At 45.7% G+C, this 25714-nt stretch overlaps 1 protein-coding gene across 1 annotated transcript in view; it reads left to right on the forward strand.

The window, feature by feature from the left end:
• The window catches only part of pcnx1 (pecanex 1), a 95665-nt gene that overhangs the window by 60882 nt on the left and 9069 nt on the right, over positions 1-25714 (forward strand). The window contains exons 21-30 of the mRNA XM_042330320.1: positions 3518-3695; positions 7606-7714; positions 8031-8160; positions 8698-8756; positions 11717-11932; positions 12956-13209; positions 13634-13864; positions 16994-17094; positions 24491-24641; positions 24822-25052. Coding sequence (XP_042186254.1) covers positions 3518-3695; positions 7606-7714; positions 8031-8160; positions 8698-8756; positions 11717-11932; positions 12956-13209; positions 13634-13864; positions 16994-17094; positions 24491-24641; positions 24822-25052 — 1660 coding nt within the window. The remainder of the gene's footprint in view (positions 1-3517; positions 3696-7605; positions 7715-8030; positions 8161-8697; positions 8757-11716; positions 11933-12955; positions 13210-13633; positions 13865-16993; positions 17095-24490; positions 24642-24821; positions 25053-25714) is intronic.

Below are 25714 nucleotides of genomic sequence, written 5' to 3' on the forward strand. Positions count from 1 at the left end.
TTACCAGCTCTATTCTCTATCTCTGTGTTTACCAATTCTATTCTCTGTGTTTACCAGCTCTATTCTCTATCTCTCTGTGTTTACCAGCTCTATTCTCTATCTCTCTGTGTTTACCAGCTCTATCTCTCTGTGTTTACCAGCTCTATTCTATGTGTTTACCAGCTCTATTCTCTATTCTGTGTTTACCAGCTCTATCTCTCTGTGTTTACCAGCTCTATTCTCTGTGTTTACCAGCTCTATTCTCTATTCTCTGTGTTTACCAGCTCTATTCTCTATTCTCTGTGTTTACCAGCTCTATTCTCTGTGTTTACCAGCTCTATTCTCTATCTCTCTGTGTTTACCAGCTCTATTAACTCTATCTCTCTGTGTTTACCAGCTCTATTCTCTATCTCTCTGTGTTTACCAGCTCTATACTCTATCTCTCTGTGTTTACCAGCTCTATTCTCTATCTCTCTGTGTTTACCAGCTCTATTCTCTATCTCTCTGTGTTTACCAGCTCTATTCTCTATCTCTCTGTGTTTACCAGCTCTATTCTCTATCTCTCTGTGTTTACCAGCTCTATTCTCTATCTCTCTGTGTTTACCAGCTCTATTCTCTATCTCTCTGTGTTTACCAGCTCTATTCTCTATCTCTCTGTGTTTACCAGCTCTATTAACTCTATCTCTCTGTGTTTACCAGCTCTATCTCTCTGTGTTTACCAGCTCTATTCTCTATCTCTCTGTGTTTACCAGCTCTATTCTCTATCTCTCTGTGTTTACCAGCTCTATTAACTCTATCTCTCTGTGTTTACCAGCTCTATTCTCTATCTCTCTGTGTTTACCAGCTCTATTCTCTATCTCTCTGTGTTTACCAGCTCTATTCTCTATCTCTCTGTGTTTACCAGCTCTATTCTCTACTCTCTGTGTTTACCAGCTCTATTCTCTATTCTGTGTGTTTACCAGCTCTATTCTCTATGTTTACCAGCTCTATTCTCTATTCTCTATGTTTACCAGCTCTATTCTCTGTGTTTACCAGCTCTATTCTCTGTGTTTACCAGCTCTATTCTCTGTGTTTACCAGCTCTATTCTCTGTGTTTACCAGCTCTATTCTCTATTCTCTGTGTTTACCAGCTCTATTCTCTATTCTCTGTGTTTACCAGCTCTATTCTCTATTCTCTGTGTTTACCAGCTCTATTCTCTATTCTCTGTGTTTACCAGCTCTATTCTCTATTCTCTGTGTTTACCAGCTCTATTCTCTATTCTCTGTGTTTACCAGCTCTATCTCTCTGTGTTTACCAGCTCTATTCTCTGTGTTTACCAGCTCTATTCTCTATTCTCTGTGTTTACCAGCTCTATTCTCTATGTTTACCAGCTCTATTCTCTGTGTTTACCAGCTCTATTCTCTGTGTTTACCAGCTCTATTCTCTATTCTCTATGTTTACCAGCTCTATTCTCTATTCTCTGTGTTTACCAGCTCTATTCTCTATGTTTACCAGCTCTATTCTCTGTGTTTACCAGCTCTATTCTCTATTCTCTATGTTTACCAGCTCTATTCTCTGTGTTTACCAGCTCTATTCTCTGTGTTTACCAGCTCTATTCTCTGTGTTTACCAGCTCTATTCTCTATCTCTCTGTGTTCACCAGCTCTATTCTCTATTCTCTGTGTTTACCAGCTCTATTCTCTATTCTCTGTGTTTACCAGCTCTATTCTCTGTGTTTACCAGCTCTATTCTCTATCTCTCTGTGTTTGTCCAGCTCTATTCTGTGTTTACCAGCTCTATTCTCTATCTCTCTGTGTTTACCAGCTCTATTCTCTATCTCTCTGTGTTTACCAATTCTATTCTCTGTGTTTACCAGCTCTATTCTCTATCTCTCTGTGTTTACCAGCTCTATTCTCTATCTCTCTGTGTTTACCAGCTCTATCTCTCTGTGTTTACCAGCTCTATTCTATGTGTTTACCAGCTCTATTCTCTATTCTGTGTTTACCAGCTCTATCTCTCTGTGTTTACCAGCTCTATTCTCTGTGTTTACCAGCTCTATTCTCTATTCTCCGTGTTTACCAGCTCTATTCTCTATTCTCTGTGTTTACCAGCTCTATTCTCTGTGTTTACCAGCTCTATTAACTCTATCTCTCTGTGTTTACCAGCTCTATTCTCTATCTCTCTGTGTTTACCAGCTCTATTCTCTATTCTCTGTGTTTACCAGCTCTATTCTCTGTGTTTACCAGCTCTATTAACTCTATCTCTCTGTGTTTACCAGCTCTATTCTCTATCTCTCTGTGTTTACCAGCTCTATACTCTATCTCTCTGTGTTTACCAGCTCTATTCTCTATCTCTCTGTGTTTACCAGCTCTATTCTCTATCTCTCTGTGTTTACCAGCTCTATTCTCTATCTCTCTGTGTTTACCAGCTCTATTCTCTATCTCTCTGTGTTTACCAGCTCTATTCTCTATCTCTCTGTGTTTACCAGCTCTATTCTCTATCTCTCTGTGTTTACCAGCTCTATTCTCTATCTCTCTGTGTTTACCAGCTCTATTCTCTATCTCTCTGTGTTTACCAGCTCTATTCTCTATTCTCTATGTTTACCAGCTCTATTCTCTGTGTTTACCAGCTCTATTCTCTATTCTCTGTGTTTACCAGCTCTATCTCTCTGTGTTTACCAGCTCTATTCTCTATTCTCTATGTTTACCAGCTCTATCTCTCTGTGTTTACCAGCTCTATTCTCTATTCTCTGTGTTTACCAGCAGATAGCTGGAATCAGGTGATTACGGTTGTAATCTGGTTTTAGTGACGTCATTTGCCAGCTGGGTCGTTAAACATGCAGTCATAAAGTCCCCTCTTCTTATCTCTCTCTTCCTCTTCCTCTCCATTTATCTCTTTTCCCTCTCTCCATTTCTCTCTTTTCCCTCTCTCCATTTCTCTCTTTTCCCTCTCTCCATTTCTCTCTTTTCCCTCTCTCCATGTCTCTCTTTTCCCTCTCTCCATTTCTCTCTTTTCCCTCTCTCCATTTCTCTCTTTTCCCTCTTTCCATTTCTCTCTTTTCCCTCTCTCCATTTATCTCTTTTCCCTCTCTCCATTTCTCTCTTTTCCCTCTCTCCATTTCTCTCTTTTCCCTCTCTCCATTTCTCTCTTTTCCCTCTCTCCATTTCTCTCTTTTCCCTCTCTCCGTTTCTCTCTCTTCCCTCTCTCCATTTATCTCTTTTCCCTCTCTCCATTTATCTCTTTTCCCTCTCTCCATTTCTCTCTTTTCCCTCTCTCCATTTCTCTCTTTTCCCTCTCTCCATTTCTCTCTTTTCCCTCTCTCCATTTCTCTCTTTTTTTTCTCTCTTTTCCCCCTCTCCATTTCTCTCTCTTTTTCCCCTCTCCATTTTCTCTCTCTTTTCCCCCTCTCCATTTCTCTCTCTTTTTCCCCCTCTCCATTTCTCTCTCTTTTTCCCCCTCTCCATTTCTCTCTCTTTTCCCCCTCTCCATTTCTCTCTCTTTTTCCCCCTCTCCATTTCTCTCTCTTTCCCCCTCTCCATTTCCCTCCCCTCCTTTACAGGGTTGGAGCGTTGATGATAACAGTGGCAGGTCTGAAGCTGCTTCGTTCCTCCTACAGCAGCCCCACCTACCAGTACATCACAGTACTCTTCACCGTCCTCTTCTTCACCTTCGACTACCGCAACCTATCAGAGACCCTGCTGCTAGACCTCTTCCTCATGTCCATCGTTTTCAGCAAGGTGAGTGGAACTAAGGGAGCTGATACCTGGGAGATGTTTTATTAGGGCAAGTAGAGCCGACCCCATTTAGTCGACTGGTCCATTTTTGTTTGGTCGACCTAGATTTAGGCTGCTGGTCGACCTAGATTTAGGCTGCTGGTCGACTGAGATTTAGGCTGCTGGTCGACCTAGATTTAGGCTGCTGGCCGACCTAGATTTAGGCTGCTGGTCGACCTAGATTTAGGCTGCTGGTCGGCCTAGATTTAGGCTGCTGGTCGACCTAGATTTAGGCTGCTGGTCGACCTAGATTTAGGCTGCTGGTCGACCTAGATTTAGGCTGCTGGTCGACCGAGATTTAGGCTGCTGGTCGACCGAGATTTAGGCTGCTGGTCGACTGAGATTTAGGCTGCTGGTCGACTGAGATTTAGGCTGCTGGTCGACTGAGATTTAGGCTGCTGGTCGACTGAGATTGTTTTAGTCGAGCAGTGGTTAATGTATACAACAACAACGATGGTACAGCAGACACGTCTGATTCACGACTGTCTGAGTGGACTAGTCCATTATAGAGGCCTGTTTCAGTGGACTAAACCATTGTGGAGGCCCGTCTCAGTGGACTAGTCCATTATAGAGGCCTGTTTCAGTGGACTAGTCCATTGTGGAGGCCCGTCTCAGTGGACTAAACCATTGTGGAGGCCCGTCTCAGTGGACTAAACCATTGTGGAGGCCCGTCTCAGTGGACTAAACCATTGTGGAGGCCCGTCTCAGTGGACTAAACCATTGCGGAGGCCCAAACCATTGCGGAGGCCCGTCTCAGTGGACTAAACCATTGCGGAGGCCCGTCTCAGTGGACTAAACCATTGCGGAGGCCCGTCTCAGTGGACTAAACCATTGTGGAGGCCGCTGGGATGACACATCAGTATCACCAGCAGTAAATTTACTGTTACCATAATTTCTAATCTACAATGTTTGTTTGGTTATGGTCATTTCTGTTAATTCATTCAGTATATTATTATTATTCCAGTCTTACCGTTGTCATTGTAGGAGTGGACATGTTGTTTACACAGCGAACAACCTAGGCTACGCTTGTGAGGAAATAGTTTCGGTTTATTTCATTCCATTTATTCATTGTCTTTTTGTTTGGAGCGCTCCTGTCAATCTTGAGTAAGGACACACACCTGATTCCACATATAGAAGTAGGACACTAGTCTACCCGTGTCGGGACACTAGTCTACCCGTGTCGGGACACTAGTCTGCCCGTGTCGGGACACTCGTCTACCCGTGTCGGGACACTAGTCTACCCGTGTCGGGACACTCGTCTACCCGTGTCGGGACACTCGTCTACCCGTGTCGGGACACTCGTCTACCCGTGTCGGGACACTCGTCTACCCGTGTCGGGACACTCGTCTACCAGGCCTGTGTGCAAATGGAGACTTATAAATGTGCCCATTTGGGGATCTGATAGTATTTCTGATTGTCTTAACTCATCACTGTGGAACTTCTCAGTCATTTTTTCATCCCCTCAAACAGCAAGTAAACAAAGTGTGTTTTTTTACATCAATTGAGAGTGACAATAGTTCCTCCAACGTGGCCTATTTGAAAAACATTTCCAGCTCTCTCCCTTACGATAACCACTCAGCATGAAAGGGGGGAAACGATGTCATGCTCTGAAACGTCATGAAATGGGCCTACCCAAATAGCCTACAGCCGTGTCTGTCTGTCCAGAGCTCACTGGCCCAGGAAACTCTTGAGGGCCCAGAACATTTGATACAATGTTTCCAGTTTGCTAGCATGAGCATTGGCTGGACTAGGTTGATAGTTGATACAATGTTTCCAGTTCCTTCCAGACAGGCCATACATTTGATACAATGTTTCCAGTTCCTTCCAGACAGGCCATACATTTGATACAATGTTTCCAGTTTTCTAGCATGAGCTTTGGCTGGACTAAGTTGATACAATGTTTCTAGTTCCTTCCAGACAGGCCATACATTTGATACAATGTTTCCAGTTTGCTAGCATGAGCATTGGCTGGACTAGGTTGATAGTTGATACAATGTTTCTAGTTCCTTCCAGACAGACCATGCGTAGTCAATGTGATTTATAGGATCATTATTTTCAGCAGGAGATTGCAGCAGGCTGCCATGTTTTTATTCGTTGGCTTTTATGTAGACTATTTTTACATCGTTGGTAACAGAAGATACTTTTAGATTCATATCATTTTGATTTAATATTGATTAACCACATGACATTGATTTTGACATATGAAGACCTTTATTATAAATTAGATGAAAATCATTACTGACACGCAGACCGGTAGAAATGGTAGGATGACTTGGCACTCCAAATGGAACGGTAGAAATGGTAGGATGATGTGGCACTCCAAATGGAACAGTAGAAATGGTAGGATGACTTGGCACTCCAAATGGAACAGTAGAAATGGTAGGATGACTTGGCACTCCAAATGGAACAGTAGAAATGGTAGGATGACCTGGCACTCCAAATGGAACAGTAGAATGACTTGGCACTCCAAATGGAACAGTAGAAATGGTAGCATGACTTGGCACTCCAAATGGAACAGTAGAAATGGCAGCAGCAGGAAGAGGAGGGAACAGGTTTTTTTCTGCTGGTCGGGGTATATTGATCTCTGGCTCCCTCTTTAGTAATTTCTGTCTTCATTTTTTATATCTGTGCTTAAAGCATCAGACGAGCTCAGTAGCCATACATATAGTTTTTTTTCTCTTTTTTTTCTGCTGGGCTGTTCAGTTATGCTGGTTCGGTACCGCTGGCCCAGTATAGTTCGGTACCACCGCTGGCCCAGTATAGTTCGGTACCACCGCTGGCCCAGTATAGTTCGGTACCACCGCTGGCCCAGTGTGGTTCGGTACCGGACCGCTGGCCCAGCGGTGGTCCGGTACCGCTGGCCCGGTATGGGCCGGTACCGCTGGCCCGGTATGGCCCAGTATGGTTCGGCACCGCTGGCCCGGTATGGTTCAGTATGGTTCAGTACCTCTGGCCCAGTATGGTTCGGTACCTCTGGCCCAGTATGGTTCGGTACCGCTGGCCCAGCGTGGTTCGGTACCGCTGGCCCAGCGTGGTTCGGTACCGCTGGCCCAGCGTGGTTCGGTACCGCTGGCCCAGCGTGGTTCGGTACCGCTGGCCCAGCGTGGTTCGGTACCGCTGGCCCAGCGTGGTTCGGTACCGCTGGCCCAGCGTGGTTCGGTACCGCTGGCCCAGTATGGAGCACTTTCAACACCAAGGGTCATGGGTTCGATTCCCGCTGACTCAAGTACTGTGCTTAATTCCATGAAGATGTTCCTTCTGCCCTCTTTTACTCCACTTTGTACATTTGATGGGATTGGATTTGGTGCAAGCATTACCGCAGGTAACTGGGTAGAGACCAGCATTACCGCAGGTAACTGGGTAGAGACCAGCATTACCGCAGGTAACTGGGTAGAGACAGTCGGAGGGTGAGTTAGCGAGGATAGCGAGAAGGAAAGGTCTTGCCAGAATGAAACACAGCCCTGTTCTTTAAGATATAATATAAGGATTAAAATATAGAAAATCTGACCAGAGTATGTTTCCTACCTCTTCCTACCCACATAGGAAAATAAGATGGCTGGCTAAATATGGCACATGTACAGAAATGTTGATCAATGTGTATTTTCCCGTTAAATACAATGAGAGGAGAAAAGTATTTAATCCCTCTTGCTGATTTTGTACGTTTGCCCGCTGACAAAGAAATGATCCGTCTATAATTTTAATGGTAGATTTACGTACAAAATCCGCAAGGGGATTAAATACTTTTTCCCCCTCACTGTAAATGTAAGGACGGTCAAATGTAAGTGTTTTGTGTAGTACATATGAAGTTAACTCTAATAATAATAATAATAACTCCTCTCTCTCTCTCTCTCTCTCTCTCTCTCCTGTTGTGTAGCTCTGGGAGCTGTTCTACAAGCTGTGTTTTATATACACCTACATCGCCCCCTGGCAGATCACCTGGGGGTCGGCCTTTCACGCCTTCGCTCAACCCTTCGCTGTGCCTCGTATCCTTTTTGTTTTTTACCGTGGTCAGATGAACCTCCCACGTGATCTCTACTGTCAAGACTATTTACTCGCGTCTGAATGGACAACCTTTTTTTACAGGTTTCTCCCCTTTTTCCACAGAACGGCTACAAATCTATAAATAATTGAGAATAGATACTCACACACTATTGAATAATCTTGTTTTTCATGTTGATCATGTCATGAATATAGTATAGATGTTAATTTAGCTGAGAGTAGGACTTGATGCATCTCGGATTTATCTTTTTAAGGTTATGTGAGGTGTGTAAATCTCCTTGACGCCCCACTCTCTCCCAGACTCTGCCATGCTGTTTGTTCAGGCTGTAGTGTCAGCTGTCCTCTCTACTCCTCTCAACCCTTTCCTGGGCAGCGCCATCTTCATCACCTCCTACGTCAGACCTGTCAAGTTCTGGGAGAGAGACTACAAGTAATGATCTCACTGATACTAGTCTGTCACTGTCTGTAGTCAATGATCTCTCTGATACTAGTCTGTCACTGTCTGTCTGTCTAGCTGTTTGTCTGTCGCTCTCTCTCTCTGTGTCTCTGTCGCTCTCTCTCTCTGTCTCTGTCGCTCTGTCTCTGTCGCTCTCTCTGTCTCTGTCGCTCTCTCTCGCTCTCTGTCGCTCTCTCTCGCTCTCTCTCTGTGTCTTTGTCGCTCTCTCTGTGTCTCTGTCACTCTCTCTGTCTCTGTGTCTCTGTGTCTCTGTGTCTCTGTCGCTCTCTCTCTCGCTCTCTGTCGCTCTCTCTGTCTCTGTGTCTGTCGCTCTCTCTGTGTCTCTGTCACTCTCTCTGTCTCTGTCTCTGTGTCTCTGTCGCTCTCTCTGTCTCTCTCTGTTTGTCTCGCTCTCTCTGTCGCTCTCTCTGTCTGTCTGTCTTTCTGTCTAGTCATTTTACTCCTCTTGGTAGATGTGTATTGGTAGTATCAGTCGGAGTGAATTTCTGATTGATCTGTTCTCTATTGCAGCACTAAGAGAGTGGATCACTCCAACACCAGACTGGCTTCTCAACTGGACAGAAACCCAGGTGGGTGGAATCTGTCTCTGTCTCGGCATTTACATGACATGTTAGTCATTTATCAGCCTCTCTTAGGCACTTACACTTCATTCATCTTCAGATAGCTAGGTGAGACAACCACATATCACAGTAGTTATTATATTCAGATAGCTAGGTGAGACAACCACATATCACAGTAGTTAGTATATTCATATTCAGATAGCTAGGTGGGACAACCACATATCACAGTAGTTAGTATATTCAGATAGCTAGGTGGGACAACTACATATCACAGTAGTTAGTATATTCAGATAGCTAGGTGGGACAACCACATATCACAGTAGTTAGTATATTCAGATAGCTAGGTGGGACAACTACATATCACAGTAGTTAGTATATTTATATTCAGATAGCTAGGTGAGACAACCACATATCACAGTAGTTAGTATATTCAGATAGCTAGGTGGGACAACCACATATCACAGTAGTTAGTATATTCAGATAGCTAGGTGAGACAACCACATATCACAGTAGTTAGTATATTCATCTTCAGATAGCTAGGTGGGACAACCACATATCACAGTAGTTAGTATATTCAGATAGCTAGATGAGACAACCACATATCACAGTAGTTAGTATATTTATATTTAGATAGCTAGGTGGGACAACCACATATCACAGTAGTTAGTATATTCAGATAGCTAGGTGGGACAACCACATATCACAGTAGTTAGTATATTCAGATAGCTAGGTGAGACAAACCACATATCACAGTAGTTAGTATATTTATATTCAGATAGCTAGGTGGGACAACCACATATCACAGTAGTTAGTATATTTATATTCAGATAGCTAGGTGGGACAACTACATATCACAGTAGTTAGTATATTTATATTCAGATAGCTAGGTGAGACAACCACATATCACAGTAGTTAGTATATTCAGATAGCTAGGTGGGACAACCACATATCACAGTAGTTAGTATATTCAGATAGCTAGGTGGGACAACCACATATCACAGTAGTTAGTATATTTATATTCAGATAGCTAGGTGAGAACCACATATCACAGTAGTTAGTATATTCAGATAGCTAGGTGAGACAACCACATATCACAGTAGTTAGTATATTCAGATAGCTAGGTGGGACAACCACATATCACAGTAGTTAGTATATTCAGATAGCTAGGTGGGACAACCACATATCACAGTAGTTAGTATATTCAGATAGCTAGGTGGGACAAACCACAGTAGTTAGTATATTCAGATAGCTAGGTGGGATGACCACATATCACAGTAGTTAGTATATTCAGATAGCTAGGTGAGATGACCACATATCACAGTAGTTAGTATATTCAGATAGCTAGGTGGGACAACCACATATCACAGTAGTTAGTATATTCAGATAGCTAGGTGAGACGACCACATATCACAGTAGTTAGTATATTTATATTCAGATAGCTAGGTGAGACAACCACATATCACAGTAGTTAGTATATTCAGATAGCTAGGTGAGACGACCACATATCACAGTAGTTAGTATATTTATATTCAGATAGCTAGGTGAGACAACCACATATCACAGTAGTTAGTATATTTATATTCAGATAGCTAGGTGAGACAACCACATATCACAGTAGTTAGTATATTTATATTCAGATAGCTAGGTGGGACAACCACATATCACAGTAGTTAGTATATTTATATTCAGATAGCTAGGTGAGACAACCACATATCACAGTAGTTAGTATATTCAGATAGCTAGGTGAGACAACCACATATCACAGTAGTTAGTATATTCAGATAGCTAGGTGGGACAACCACATATCACAGTAGTTAGTATATTCAGATAGCTAGGTGAGACAACCACATATCACAGTAGTTAGTATATTCAGATAGCTAGGTGAGACAACCACATATCACAGTAGTTAGTATATTCAGATAGCTAGGTGAGATGACCACATATCACAGTAGTTAGTATATTCAGATAGCTAGGTGGGACAACCACATATCACAGTAGTTAGTATATTTATATTCAGATAGCTAGGTGGGACAACCACATATCACAGTAGTTAGTATATTTATATTCAGATAGCTAGGTGAGACGACCACATATCACAGTAGTTATTATATTTATATAGCTAGGTGAGATGACCACATATCACAGTAGTTAGTATATTTATATTCAGATAGCTAGGTGGGACAACCACATATCACAGTAGTTAGTATATTCAGATAGCTAGGTGAGATGACCACATATCACAGTAGTTAGTATATTCAGATAGCTAGGTGGGACAACCACATACCACAGTAGTTAGTATATTTATATTCAGATAGCTAGGTGGTCAGTTTTAGTCCGCCCATGTTCTTCATGTCAGTGCTGGTAGGAAAAGACAAGTGGGAGTGTTCAGATTTCACTTTTAATTTCATAAAACGATCATTTAAATTTGATCTTCTCGTCTAATCTATCAACTGGTATTACTCTAATCTGTAATATAATACTCATCTATTACTCTAATCTAAATCTCTAATCTATTACTCAAATCTCTAATATCATTCTCTAATATCTAATCTAATACTCTGATCTAATTCTCTGATTTCTAATCTAAATCTATAATCTCGACTCTTACTCTAATCTAATACTCTAATCTCTAATGTAATACTCTAATCTAAATCTCTAATCTGTTTCTCTAATCTAATACTCTAATCTAATTCTCTGATCTCTAATACTCTAATCTAAATATCTAATCTCTAATCTATTACTCTAATCTCTATTCTAATACTCTAATATAATACTCTAATCGCTAATCTAATACTCTAATCTAGAGTATTACCAAAAGTACTCCTATCAGCAGTTGCTGATTTTCTCACCTTCAGTTTGCTACATGATTCATATATATTGGTTGAAAATTAAAACGAGTTTGTAGAAACAGTTAGCAATTATTTTTTCCCCCCATTTTGTTGAAATTAATTTCTCCTTTCCTCCATCAGGTTCTGACGACAACAACCTGAATTCTATATTCTATGAGCACCTGACGCGTTCCCTGCAGCACAGCCTCTGTGGAGACCTGTTACTGGGCCGCTGGGGGAACTACACCACAGGAGACTGTTTCATCCTGGCTTCAGACTACCTCAACGCCCTGGTTCACCTGGTGGAGATCGGCAATGGACTGGTCACCTTCCAGCTCCGAGGACTGGAGTTCAGAGGTCAGGAAGGAAGGAGGGAGGGATGGAGTCAAAACAAAATAAACTCAACTTGCTAGCTAAGTAGCTCTCCTTCCTCCTGAAGTGTGCACTCGTTCCCTACTCCCCACACGTTAAAAGCATTGGATTGGTGTAGGCTTGGCCTAGACGGGAGTTTCCACAGTCATGGAAGTGAACAAGTCTATAACGGAAGAAAGGACAGATTTATTTCTGACGCAGTCTTGGTCTTGTAGAAGAAATAAGACAATAAGACAGGGTGTTGTGGAAGTGGCTACACTTTTTATCGCGATGTGAAGAGGGTTTCTTACAATTCTCTCAGGGCCTGATTTGACTTGATATGAAACGAGTACAATTCTGCCTGGTTTATTCAATCGTTGGTTGATTGTCAACGGGAGACTTTTGAGTTCATCCTGCAGATCTCCAGTCAGAATAACGGCCCTTTACGTTTAAATCATAGTGTTCACATAGCATGTTTCTGAATCTGTCCTGTCATTGTTAGGTTATAGAGTTTATGAAGCATTATAGCATGTTTCTGAAGCTGTCCTGTCGTTGTTAGGGTTAGGTTATAGAGTTTATGAAGCATTATAGCATGTTTCTGAAGCTGTCCTGTCATTGTTAGGGTTAGGTTATAGAGTTTATGAAGCATTATAGCATGTTTCTGAAGCTGTCCTGTCATTGTTAGGTTATAGAGTTTATGAAGCATTATAGCATGTTTCTGAAGCCGTCCTGTCATTGTTAGGTTATAGAGTTTATGAAGCATTATAGCATGTTTCTGAAGCTGTCCTGTCATTGTTAGGTTATAGAGTTTATGAAGCATTATAGCATGTTTCTGAAGCTGTCCTGTCATTGTTAGGTTATAGAGTTTATGAAGCATTATAGCATGTTTCTGAAGCTGTCCTGTCATTGTTAGGTTATAGAGTTTATGAAGCATTATAGCATGTTTCTGAAGCTGTCCTGTCATTGTTAGGTTATAGAGTTTATGAAGCATTATAGCATGTTTATGAAGCCATCCTGTCCCCCCCCCAGGTACGTACTGCCAGCAGAGGGAGGTGGAGGCCATCACAGAGGGGGTGGAGGAGGACGAGAGCTGCTGCTGCTGTGAGCCAGGTCACCTGCCACATGTCCTTTCCTTCAACGCGGCCTTCGGACAGCGCTGGCTGGCCTGGGAGGTGCTGGTCACCAAGTACGTCCTGGAGGGCTACAGCATCACGGACAACAGCGCTGCCTCCATGCTCCAGGTGTTTGACCTCCGACGCATCCTGACTACTTACTACGTCAAGGTGAGTGGGAGGCCTGGCTGTTAGTCTGCTGTTTGCAGCTATTCTACACTGGCGTAGCAGGTTAACTAACCGGAGAGGTTATCGGTTCGAATCTGGTGTTATTACAGATGAACCTTATGCAATCTCCTACTGCCCATGAGAAAGGTACTAAACTCCTAAACTTGTTCTCTCCCCCTACTTCCTCTCTCCCTACTTCCTCTCTCCCTACTTCCTCTCTCCATCTACTTCCTCTCTCCATCTACTTCCTCTCTCCATCTACTTCCTCTCTCCATCTACTTCCTCTCTCCATCTACTTCCTCTCTCCATCTACTTCCTCTCTCCATCTACTTCCTCTCTCCATCTACTTCCTCTCTCCATCTACTTCCTCTCTCCATCTACTTCCTCTCTCCACCTACTTCCTCTTCTCCCTACTTCCTCTCTCCAGGGGATCATATACTACGTAATAGCCTCTACCAAGCTGGAGGAGTGGCTGGCCAATGAGACAATGAGGGAGGGGCTGAAGGCCTGTGGAGAGAGGAACTACGTGGACCTGGACCCGACCTTTAACCCCAACATAGACCAAGACTACGACCACCGCCTGGCTGGCATCTCCAGGGACTCCTTCTGCCAGGTCTACTTGGGCTGGATCCAGTATTGTAACTCTCGGCGGGCCAAGGTGAGAACCGGCACTTTGGATGACTTTATTCAGAAATATTTCTACACATTCTCAAAATGTACTACTATAAATATGTCTTTGAGCACTAAAAAACACACTTCTCCTTCAGGCAATATGTCCTTTGTGTTTTTTGTGGTGAGAAAATTGAATCACAGTTGAGACATCTGAAGAAGATAAAGAGATGAAACAACTTCTATTAACATCCCTCCTCTCTAAATGAATCCATCCCTCCTCTCTAAATTAATCCATCCCTCCTCTCTAATCTAACCATCCCTCCTCTCTAATCTAACCATCCCTCCTCTCTAAATTAATCCATCCCTCCTCTCTAATCTAACCATCCCTCCTCTCTAATCTAACCATCCCTCCTCTCTAAATTAATCCATCCCTCCTCTCTAATCTAACCATCCCTCCTCTCTAATCTAACCATCCCTCCTCTCTAATCTAACCATCCCTCCTCTCTAAATTAATCCATCCCTCCTCTCTAATCTAACCATCCCTCCTCTCTAATCTAACCATCCCTCCTCTCTAAATTAATCCATCCCTCCTCTCTAAATGAATCCATCCCTCCTCTCTAATCTAACCATCCCTCCTCTCTAAATTAATCCATCCCTCCTCTCTAAATTAATCCATCCCTCCTCTCTAAATTAATCCATCCCTCCTCTCTAAATGAATCCATCCCTCCTCTCTAATCTAACCATCCCTCCTCTCTAAATTAATCCATCCCTCCTCTCTAATCTAACCATCCCTCCTCTCTAAATTAATCCATCCCTCCTCTCTAATCTAACCATCCCTCCTCTCTAAATTAATCCATCCCTCCTCTCTAATCTAACCATCCCTCCTCTCTAAATTAATCCATCCCTCCTCTCTAAATTAATCCATCCCTCCTCTCTAAACTAACCATCCCTCCTCTCTAATCTAACCATCCCTCCTCTCTAAATTAATCCATCCCTCCTCTCTAAACTAACCATCCCTCCTCTCTAAACTAACCATCCCTCCTCTCTAATCTAACCATCCCTCTCTAAATTAATCCATCCCTCCTCTCTAAATTAATCCATCCCTCCTCTCTAATCTAACCATCCCTCCTCTCTAATCTAACCATCCCTCCTCTCTAATCTAACCATCCCTCCTCTCTAATCTAACCATCCCTCCTCTCTAATCTAACCATCCCTCCTCTCTAATCTAACCATCCCTCCTCTCTAATCTAACCATCCCTCCTCTCTAATCTAACCATCCCTCCTCTCTAATCTAACCATCCCTCTCTAAATTAATCCATCCCTCCTCTCTAAATTAATCCATCCCTCCTCTCTAATCTAACCATCCCTCCTCTCTAATCTAACCATCCCTCCTCTCTAATCTAACCATCCCTCTCTAAATTAATCCATCCCTCCTCTCTAAATTAATCCATCCCTCCTCTCTAATCTAACCATCCCTCCTCTCTAATCTAACCATCCCTCCTCTCTAATCTAACCATCCCTCCTCTCTAATCTAACCATCCCTCCTCTCTAATCTAACCATCCCTCCTCTCTAAATGAATCCATCCCTCCTCTCTAATCTAACCATCCCTCCTCTCTAAATGAATCCATCCCTCCTCTCTAAATGAATCCATCCCTCCTCTCTAAATTAATCCATCCCTCCTCTCTAATCTAACCATCCCTCCTCTCTAATCTAACCATCCCTCCTCTCTAATCTAACCATCCCTCCTCTCTAATCTAACCATCCCTCTCTAAATTAATCCATCCCTCCTCTCTAAATTAATCCATCCCTCCTCTCTAATCTAACCATCCCTCCTCTCTAATCTAACCATCCCTCCTCTCTAATCTAACCATCCCTCCTCTCTAATCTAACCATCCCTCCTCTCTAATCTAACCATCCCTCCTCTCTAATCTAACCATCCCTCCTCTCTAATCTAACCATCCCTCCTCTCTAATCTAACCATCCCTCCTCTCTAATCTAACCATCCCTCCTCTCTAAATGAATCCATCCCTCCTCTCTAATCTAACCATCCCTCCTCTCTAAATGAATCCATCCCTCCTCTCTAAATGAATCCATCCCTCCTCTCTAAATTAATCCATCCCTCCTCTCTAATCTAACCATCCCTCCTCTCTAATCTAACCATCCCTCCTCCTAAATAAATGAATCCATCCCTCCTCTCTAAATTAATCCATCCCTCCTCTCTAATCTAACCATCCCTCCTCTCTAATCTAACCATCCCTCCCTAAATTAATCCATCCCTCCTCTCTAATCTAACCATCCCTCCTCTCTAATCTAACCATCCCTCCTCTCTAATCTAACCATCCCTCCTCTCTAATCTAACCATCCCTCCTCTCTAATCTAACCATCCCTCCTCTCTAATCTAACCATCCCTCCTCTCTAATCTAACCATCCCTCCTCTCTAATCTAACCATCCCTCCTCTCTAATCTAACCATCCCTCCTCTCTAATCTAACCATCCCTCCTCTCTAAATGAATCCATCCCTCCTCTCTAATCTAACCATCCCTCCTCTCTAAATGAATCCATCCCTCCTCTCTAAATGAATCCATCCCTCCTCTCTAAATTAATCCATCCCTCCTCTCTAATCTAACCATCCCTCCTCTCTAATCTAACCATCCCTCCTCTCTAAATGAATCCATCCCTCCTCTCTAAATTAATCCATCCCTCCTCTCTAATCTAACCATCCCTCCTCTCTAAATTAATCCATCCCTCCTCTCTAATCTAACCATCCCTCCTCTCTAAACTAACCATCCCTCCTCTCTAATCTAACCATCCCTCCTCTCTAAATGAATCCATCCCTCCTCTCTAAATGAATCCATCCCTCCTCTCTAAATGAATCCATCCCTCCTCTCTAATCTAACCATCCCTCCTCTCTAAATTAATCCATCCCTCCTCTCTAATCTAACTATCCCTCCTCTCTAAATTAATCCATCCCTCCTCTCTAAATTAATCCATCCCTCCTCTCTAATCTAACCATCCCTCCTCTCTAATCTAACCATCCCTCCTCTCTAAATTAATCCATCCCTCCTCTCTAATCTAACCATCCCTCTCTAAATTAACCCATCCCTCCTCTCTAAATTAACCCATCCCTCCTCTCTAAACTAACCATCTGTCCTTCTATTCTCATCTCCTTTGCAGCCTCTGGACAGTGAGAAGGACTCTTCCCTGGTGTTGCTGTGTTTCGGCCTGTGTGTGCTGGGTAGGAGAGCACTGGGGACTGCTGCACATCATATGTCTAGGTGAGTCTGTCTGTCTCTCTGTGTCTGTCTGTCTCTCTGTGTCTGTCTGTCTGTCTGTCTGTCTCTCTGTGTCTGTCTGTCTGTCTGTGTCTGTCTATCTGTCTGTCTGTCTCTCTGTGTCTGTCTGTCTCTCTGTGTCTGTCTGTCTGTCTGTCTCTCTGTGTCTGTCTGTCTGTCTGTGTCTGTCTGTCTGTCTGTCTGTCTCTCTGTGTCTGTCTGTCTCTCTGTGTCTGTCTGCTGTCTCTCTGTGTGTCTGTCTGCTGTCTGTCTGTCTCTCTGTGTCTGTCTGTCTGTCTCTCTGTGTCTGTCTGTCTGTGTCTGTCTGTCTGTCTGTCTCTCTGTGTCTGTCTGTCTCTCTGTGTCTGTCTGCTGTCTCTCTGTGTGTCTGTCTGCTGTCTGTCTGTCTCTCTGTGTCTGTCTGCCTCTGTCTGTCTCTGTGTCTGTCTGTCTGCCTCTGTCTGTCTGTCTCTGTGTCTGTCTGTCTGCCTCTCTCTGTATCTGTCTGTCTGTCTCTCTGTGTCTGTCTGTCTGTCTCTGCAGAGTAGGGTTGTGAAATCCCTCCTGATTCGGGGAATCTTCCAACCAGGATTTCAGAGAAGTCAGTAATTTCGCAACCATCCTGCAGTGTGTGTAACAGACAGAGGGGGATACATCTGTATCTCAGTTTATCACCTTTCTAAAACATTTGGTGATTTCCTGAGACATTAGCTGTGTTCCAATATTCATACTAACCCTACTATTTGTGATGTGAATGAAGTATATAGTATACTTATTGGTCATAGTATGGATATAGTTAGTATGCTAAAAGTTCCCAGATGTCATACTACATTCACCAAAATACGAAGTATACAAGCAGTGGACACTACTTCCTTGCTTTTAGGGCCCGTAATGCAATTCTTCCGAAAATGGGCGTGGCTTCATAACAATTTCACATTTGAAGAAAATGGAGGAAAATACGCAGCTAAAGTCCAACGGAAGTTCATTACTTTAACTAATTACGACAAACGGTAAGAAATGTTGAGCAATGTGATGACTTTTCCCTGTCCTCTCCTCCACAATAGTATGGGGCTTGCCTGTCCCAGCCACTCCTCTACAATAGTATGGGGCTTGTCTGTCCCAGCCACTCCTCTACAATAGTATGGGGCTTGTCTGTCCCAGCCACTCCTCTACAATAGTATGGGGCTTGTCTGTCCCAGCCACTCCTCTACAATAGTATGGGGCTTGTCTGTCCCAGCCACTCCTCTACAATAGTATGGGGCTTGTCTGTCCCAGCTACTCCTCTACAATAGTATGGGGCTTGTCTGTCCTAGCCACTCCTCTACAATAGTATGGGGCTTGTCTGTCCCAGCCACTCCTCTACAATAGTATGGGGCTTGTCTGTCCCAGCCACTCCTCTACAATAGTATGGGGCTTGTCTGTCCCAGCCACTCCTCTACAATAGTATGGGGCTTGTCTGTCCCAGCCTCTCCTCTACAATAGTATGGGGCTTGTCTGTCCCAGCCACTCCTCTACAATAGTATGGGGCTTGTCTGTCCCAGCCACTCCTCTACAATAGTATGGGGCTTGTCTGTCCCAGCCACTCCTCTACAATAGTATGGGGCTTGTCTGTCCTAGCCACTCCTCTACAATAGTATGGGGCTTGTCTGTCCTCGCCACACCTCTACAATAGTATGGGGCTTGCCTGTCCTAGCCACTCCTCTACAATAGTATGGGGCTTGTCTGTCCTAGCCACTCCTCTACAATAGTATGGGGCTTGCCTGTCCCAGCCACTCCTCTACAATAGTATGGGGCTTGTCTGTCCTAGCCACTCCTTTACAATAGTATGGGGCTTGTCTGTCCCAGCCACTCCTCTACAATAGTATGGGGCTTGCCTGTCCCAGCCACTCCTCTACAATAGTATGGGGCTTGTCTGTCCTAGCCACTCCTCTACAATAGTATGGGGCTTGCCTGTCCCAGCCACTCCTCTACAATAGTATGGGGCTTGTCTGTCCCAGCCACTCCTCTACAATAGTATGGGGCTTGTCTGTCCTAGCCACTCCTCTACAATAGTATGGGGCTTGTCTGTCCTAGCCACTCCTCTACAATAGTATGGGGCTTGTCTGTCCTAGCCACTCCTCTACAATAGTATGGGGCTTGTGAAGAGTGAAGGTTTCATCGAGTTGTGAGATAGTACTGTAGCACATGTAACACTCTGTGGCTGAGGAAAGGCACTCCTCCCAATATACACACTCCTCCCAATATACACACTCCTCCCAATATACACACTCCTCCCAATATACACACTCCTCCCAATATACACACTCCTCCCAATATACACACTCCTCCCAATATACACACTCCTCCCAATATACACACTCCTCCCAATATACACACTCCTCCCAATATACACACTCCTCCCTATACACACTCCTCCCAATACACACTCCTCCCAATACACACTCCTCCCAATACACACTCTCCCCAATACACACACTCCTCCCAATATACACTCTCCCCAATACACACACTCCTCCCAATATACACTCTCCCCAATACACACACTCCTCCCAATACACACACTCCTCCCAATATACACTCTCCCCAATACACACACTCCTCCCAATATACACTCCTCCCAATACACACACTCCTCCCAATACACACACTCCTCCCAATACACACACTCCTCCCAATACACACACTCCTCCCAATACACACTACCGTTTGAGTTTGGTGTCACGTAGAAATGTCCTTGTTTTCCATGAAAACATGAAATGAGTTGCAAAATGAACAGGAGATTTCGTCAAGACGTTGACCAGGTTATAAATAATGATATTTGTTGTTGTTGTTGAAATAATAATAGTGTCCTTCAAACGTTGCTTTCGTCAAAGAATCCTCCATTTGCAGCAAGTACAGCCTTGCAGACCTTTAGCATTCTAGTTGTCAGTTTGTTGAGGTAATCTGAAGAGATTTCACCCCATGCTTCCTGAAGCGCCCTCCCACAAGTTGGATTGGCTTGATGGGCACTTCTTATGTACCATACGGTCAAGCTGCTCCCACAACAGCTCAATAGGGTTGAGATCCGGGGGCTGTGCTGGCCACTCCATTATAGACATACCAGCTCAATAGGGTTGAGATCCGGGGGCTGTGCTGGCCACTCCATTATAGACATACCAGCTCAATAGGGTTGAGATCCGGGGCTGTGCTGGCCACTCCATTATAGACATACCAGCTCAATAGAGTTGAGATCCGGGGGCTGTGCTGGCCACTCCATTATAGACATACCAGCTCAATAGGGTTGAGATCCAGGGGCTGTGCTGGCCACTCCATTATAGACATACCAGCTCAATAGGGTTGAGATCCGGGGCTGTGCTGGCCACTCCATTATAGACATACCAGCTCAATAGGGTTGAGATCCGGGGGCTGTGCTGGCCACTCCATTATAGACATACCAGCTCAATAGGGTTGAGATCCGGGGGCTGTGCTGGTCACTCCATTATAGACATACCAGCTCAATAGGGTTGAGATCCGGGGGCTGTGCTGGTCACTCCATTATAGACATACCAGCTCAATAGGGTTGAGATCCGGGGGCTGTGCTGGCCACTCCATTATAGACATACCAGCTCAATAGGGTTGAGATCCGGGGGCTGTGCTGGCCACTCCATTATCGACATACAGTGCCTTGCGAAAGTATTCGGCCCCCTTGAACTTTGCGACCTTTTGCCACATTTCAGGCTTCAAACATGAAGATATAAAACTGTATTTTTTTGTGAAGAATCAACAACAAGTGGGACACAATCATGAAGTGGAACAACATTTATTGGATATTTCAAACTTTTTTAACAAATCAAAAACTGAAAAATTGGGCGTGCAAAATTTTTCAGCCCCCTTAAGTTAATACTTTGTAGCGCCACCTTTTGCTGCGATTACAGTTGTAAGTCGCTTGGGATATGTCTCTATCAGTTTTGCACATCGAGAGACTGACATTTTTTCCCATTCCTCCTTGCAAAACAGCTCGAGCTCAGTAAGATTGGATGGAGAGCATTTGTGAACAGCAGTTTTCAGTTCTTTCCACAGATTCTCGATTGGATTCAGGTCTGGACTTTGACTTGGCCATTCTAACACCTGGATATGTTTATTTTTGAACCATTCCATTGTAGATTTTGCTTTATGTTTTGGATCATTGTCTTGTTGGAAGACAAATCTCCGTCCCAGTCTCAGGTCTTTTGCAGACTCCATCAGGTTTTCTTCCAGAATGGTCCTGTATTTGGCTCCATCCATCTTCCCATCAATTTTAACCATCTTCCCTGTCCCTGCTGAAGAAAAGCAGGCCCAAACCATGATGCTGCCACCACCATGTTTGACAGTGGGGATGGTGTGTTCAGGGTGATGAGCTGTGTTGCTTTTACGCCAAACATAACGTTTTGCATTGTTGCCAAAAAGTTCAATTTTGGTTTCATCTGACCAGAGCACCTTCTTCCACATGTTTGGTGTGTCTCCCAGGTGGCTTGGGGCAAACTTTAAATGACACTTTTTATGGATATCTTTAAGAAATGGCTTTCCTCTTGCCACTCTTCCATAAAGGCCAGATTTGTGCAATATACGACTGATTGTTGTCCTATGGACAGAGTCTCCCACCTCAGCTGTAGATCTCTGCAGTTCATCCAGAGTGATCATGGGCCTCTTGGCTGCATCTCTGATCAGTCTTTTTCAATATTATCGCTTGCACAGTGCTCCTTGGGATGTTTAAAGCTTGTGAAATCTTTTTGTATCCAAATCTGGCTTTAAACTTCTTCACAACAGTATCTCGGACCTGCCTGGTGTGTTCCTTGTTCTTCATGATGCTCTCCGCGCTTTTAACGGACCTCTGAGACTATCACAGTGCAGGTGCATTTATACGGAGACTTGATTACACACAGGTGGGTTGTATTTATCATCATTAGTCATTTAGGTCAACATTGGATCATTCAGAGATCCTCACTGAACTTCTGGAGAGAGTTTGCTGCACTGAAAGTAAAGGGGCTGAATAATTTTGCACGCCCAATTTTTCAGTTTTTGATTTGTTAAAAAAGTTTGAAATATCCAATAAATGTCGTTCTACTTCATGATTGTTTCCCACTTGTTGTTGATTCTTCACAAAAAAATACAGTTTTATATCTTTATGTTTGAAGCCTGAAATGTGGCAAAAGGTCGCGAAGTTCAAGGGGGCCGAATACTTTCGCAAGGCACTGTACCAGCTCAATAGGGTTGAGATCCGGGGGCTGTGCTGGTCACTCCATTATAGACATACCAGCTCAATAGGGTTGAGATCCGGGGGCTGTGCTGGTCACTCCATTATAGACATACCAGCTCAATAGGGTTGAGATCCGGGGCTGTGCTGGTCACTCCATTATAGACATACCAGCTCAATAGGGTTGAGATCCGGGGGCTGTGCTGGTCACTCCATTATAGACATACCAGCTCAATAGGGTTGAGATCCGGGGGCTGTGCTGGTCACTCCATTATAGACATACCAGCTCAATAGGGTTGAGATCCGGGGGCTGTGCTGGTCACTCCATTATAGACAGAATACCAGCTGACTGCTGGCTCCCTACATAGTTCATGCATAGTTTGGAGCCATTTCATGACTCCCGTGTCTGCCCTCTCTCTCTCCCGTGTCTGCCCTCTCTCTCTCCCGTGTCTCCCTCTCTCTCTCCCGTGTCTCCCTCTCTCTCTCCCGTGTCTCCCTCTCTCTCTCCCGTGTCTGCCCTCTCTCTCTCCCGTGTCTGCCCTCTCTCTCCCGTGTCTGCCCTCTCTCTCTCCCGTGTCTGCCCTCTCTCTCTCCCGTGTCTGCCCTCTCTCTCCCCGTGTCTGCCCTCTCTCTCTCCCGTGTCTGCCCTCTCTCTCTCCCGTGTCTGCCCTCTCTCTCTCCCGTGTCTGCCCTCTCTCTCTCCCGTGTCTGCCCTCTCTCTCTCTCTCCCGTGTCTGCCCTCTCTCTCTCTCTCCCGTGTCTGCCCTCTCTCTCTCTCTCCCGTGTCTGCCCTCTCTCTCTCTCTCCCGTGTCTGCCCTCTCTCTCTCTCTCTCTCCCGTGTCTGCCCTCTCTCTCTCTCTCTCTCCCGTGTCTGCCCTCTCTCTCTCTCTCCCGTGTCTGCCCTCTCTCTCTCTCTCCCGTGTCTGCCCTCTCTCTCTCTCTCCCGTGTCTGCCCTCTCTCTCTCTCCCGTGTCTGCCCTCTCTCTCTCTCCCGTGTCTGCCCTCTCTCTCTCCCGTGTCTGCCCTCTCTCTCTCTCCCGTGTCTGCCCTCTCTCTCTCTCCCGTGTCTGCCCTCTCTCTCTCTCCCGTGTCTGCCCTCTCTCTCTCTCCCGTGTCTGCCCTCTCTCTCTCTCCCGTGTCTGCCCTCTCTCTCTCTCCCGTGTCTGCCCTCTCTCTCTCTCCCGTGTCTGCCCTCTCTCTCTCTCCCGTGTCTGCCCTCTCTCTCTCTCCCGTGTCTGCCCTCTCTCTCTCTCCCGTGTCTGCCCTCTCTCCCGTGTCTGCCCTCTCTCCCGTGTCTGCCCTCTCTCCCGTGTCTGCCCTCTCTCCCGTGTCTGCCCTCTCTCTCCCGTGTCTGCCCTCTCTCCCGTGTCTGCCCTCTCTCCCGTGTCTGCCCTCTCTCCCGTGTCTGCCCTCTCTCCCGTGTCTGCCCTCTCTCTCTCTCCCGTGTCTGCCCTCTCTCTCTCTCCCGTGTCTGCCCTCTCTCTCTCTCCCGTGTCTGCCCTCTCTCTGTCTCCCGTGTCTGCCCTCTCTCTGTCTCCCGTGTCTGCCCTCTCTCTCTCTCCCGTGTCTGCCCTCTCTCTCTCTCCCGTGTCTGCCCTCTCTCTCTCTCCCGTGTCTGCCCTCTCTCTCTCTCCCGTGTCTGCCCTCTCTCTCTCCCGTGTCTCTCCTCTCTCTCTCCCGTGTCTCTCCTCTCTCTCTCCCGTGTCTCTCCTCTCTCTCTCCCGTGTCTCTCCTCTCTCTCTCCCGTGTCTCTCCTCTCTCTCTCCCGTGTCTCTCCTCTCTCTCTCCCGTGTCTCTCCTCTCTCCCCTCCCTCTCTCCCGTGTCTCTCGCCTCTCTCTCTCCCGTGTCTCCCTCTCTCCCGTGTCTCCCTCTCTCCCGTGTCTCTCGCCTCTCTCTCTCCCGTGTCTCTCGCCTCTCTCTCTCCCGTGTCTCTCGCCTCTCTCTCTCCCGTGTCTCTCGCCTCTCTCTCTCCCGTGTCTGCCTCTCTCTCTCCCGTGTCTCCCTCTCTCTCCCGTGTCTCCCTCTCTCTCCCGTGTCTCCCTCTCTCTCCCGTGTCTCCCTCTCTCTCCCGTGTCTCCCTCTCTCTCCCGTGTCTCCCTCTCTCTCCCGTGTCTCCCTCTCTCTCCCGTGTCTCCCTCTCTCTCCCGTGTCTCCCTCTCTCTCCCGTGTCTCCCTCTCTCTCCAGTAACCTGGAGTCCTTTCTGTATGGTCTCCACGCGCTGTTCAAGGGAGACTTCCGGATCTCCTCGGTGAGAGATGAGTGGATCTTTGCCGACATGGAGCTCCTGAGGAAGGTGGTGGTGCCTGGGATACGCATGTCACTCAAACTACACCAGGTGAGAGTTTCCTGGGATACGCATGTCACTCAAACTACACCAGGTGAGAGTTGCCTGGGATACGCATGTCACTCAAACTACACCAGGTGAGAGAGACTCCATCTGCACTCGCTGAGAAACCAGAAACGACCTCATTGGACTCTAAGGAACTCTCTCTCCTCCTGTCTTTTTCTCTCTCAGGACCACTTCACGTCTCCAGATGAGTATGACGAGCCGGTGGTTCTTTTCCAGGCCATCTCGTCTCACCAGCAGAACCTGGTGATCGCCCACGAGGGTGACCCGGCCTGGCGCAGCGCCGTACTCTCCAACTCGCCCTCACTGCTAGCCCTGCGCCACGTCCTGGACGAGGGAACCAACGAGTACAAGATTATCGTGCTCAACAGACGATACCTCAGCTTTAGGGTCATCAAGGTTAGTAGCTCATCGTGCTCAACAGATGATACCTCAGCTTTGGGGTCATCAAGGTGCGACAGACCTGGTGACAGAGGAGAAAGGAGGCAAGGACCGAGGTTAGGGAGGAGAGGAGACCGTGAGAGAAGGCAGACCAGGACAGACCTTGGAGAGGGGACAGGGAGAGAAAAGGGAGACCAGGACAGATCTTGGAGAGGAGGACAGGGAGAGAAAAGGGAGACCAGGACAGATCTTGGAGAGAGAAGGGAGACCAGGACAGATCTTAGGGAGGAGAGGAGACCGTGAGAGAGAAGGGAGACCAGGACAGATCTTAGGAAGGAGAGGAGACCGTGAGAGAGAAGGGAGACCAGGACAGATCTTAGGGAGGAGAGGAGACCGTGAGAGAGAAGGGAGACCAGGACAGATCTTGGAGAGAGAAGGGAGAGACCAGGACAGATCTTGGAGAGAGAAGGGAGACCAGGACAGATCTTAGGGAGGAGAGGAGACCGTGAGAGAGAAGGGAGACCAGGATAGATCTTGGAGAGAGAAGGGAGACCAGGACAGATCTTAGGGAGGTTAGGAGACCGTGAGAGAGAAGGGAGACCAGGATAGATCTTGGAGAGAGAAGGGAGACCAGGACAGATCTTAGGGAGGAGAGGAGACCGTGAGAGAAAAGGGAGACC

The sequence above is a fragment of the Oncorhynchus tshawytscha genome, linkage group LG11 (assembly GCF_018296145.1).
Source record: "Oncorhynchus tshawytscha isolate Ot180627B linkage group LG11, Otsh_v2.0, whole genome shotgun sequence".
NCBI lineage: Eukaryota > Metazoa > Chordata > Actinopteri > Salmoniformes > Salmonidae > Oncorhynchus > Oncorhynchus tshawytscha.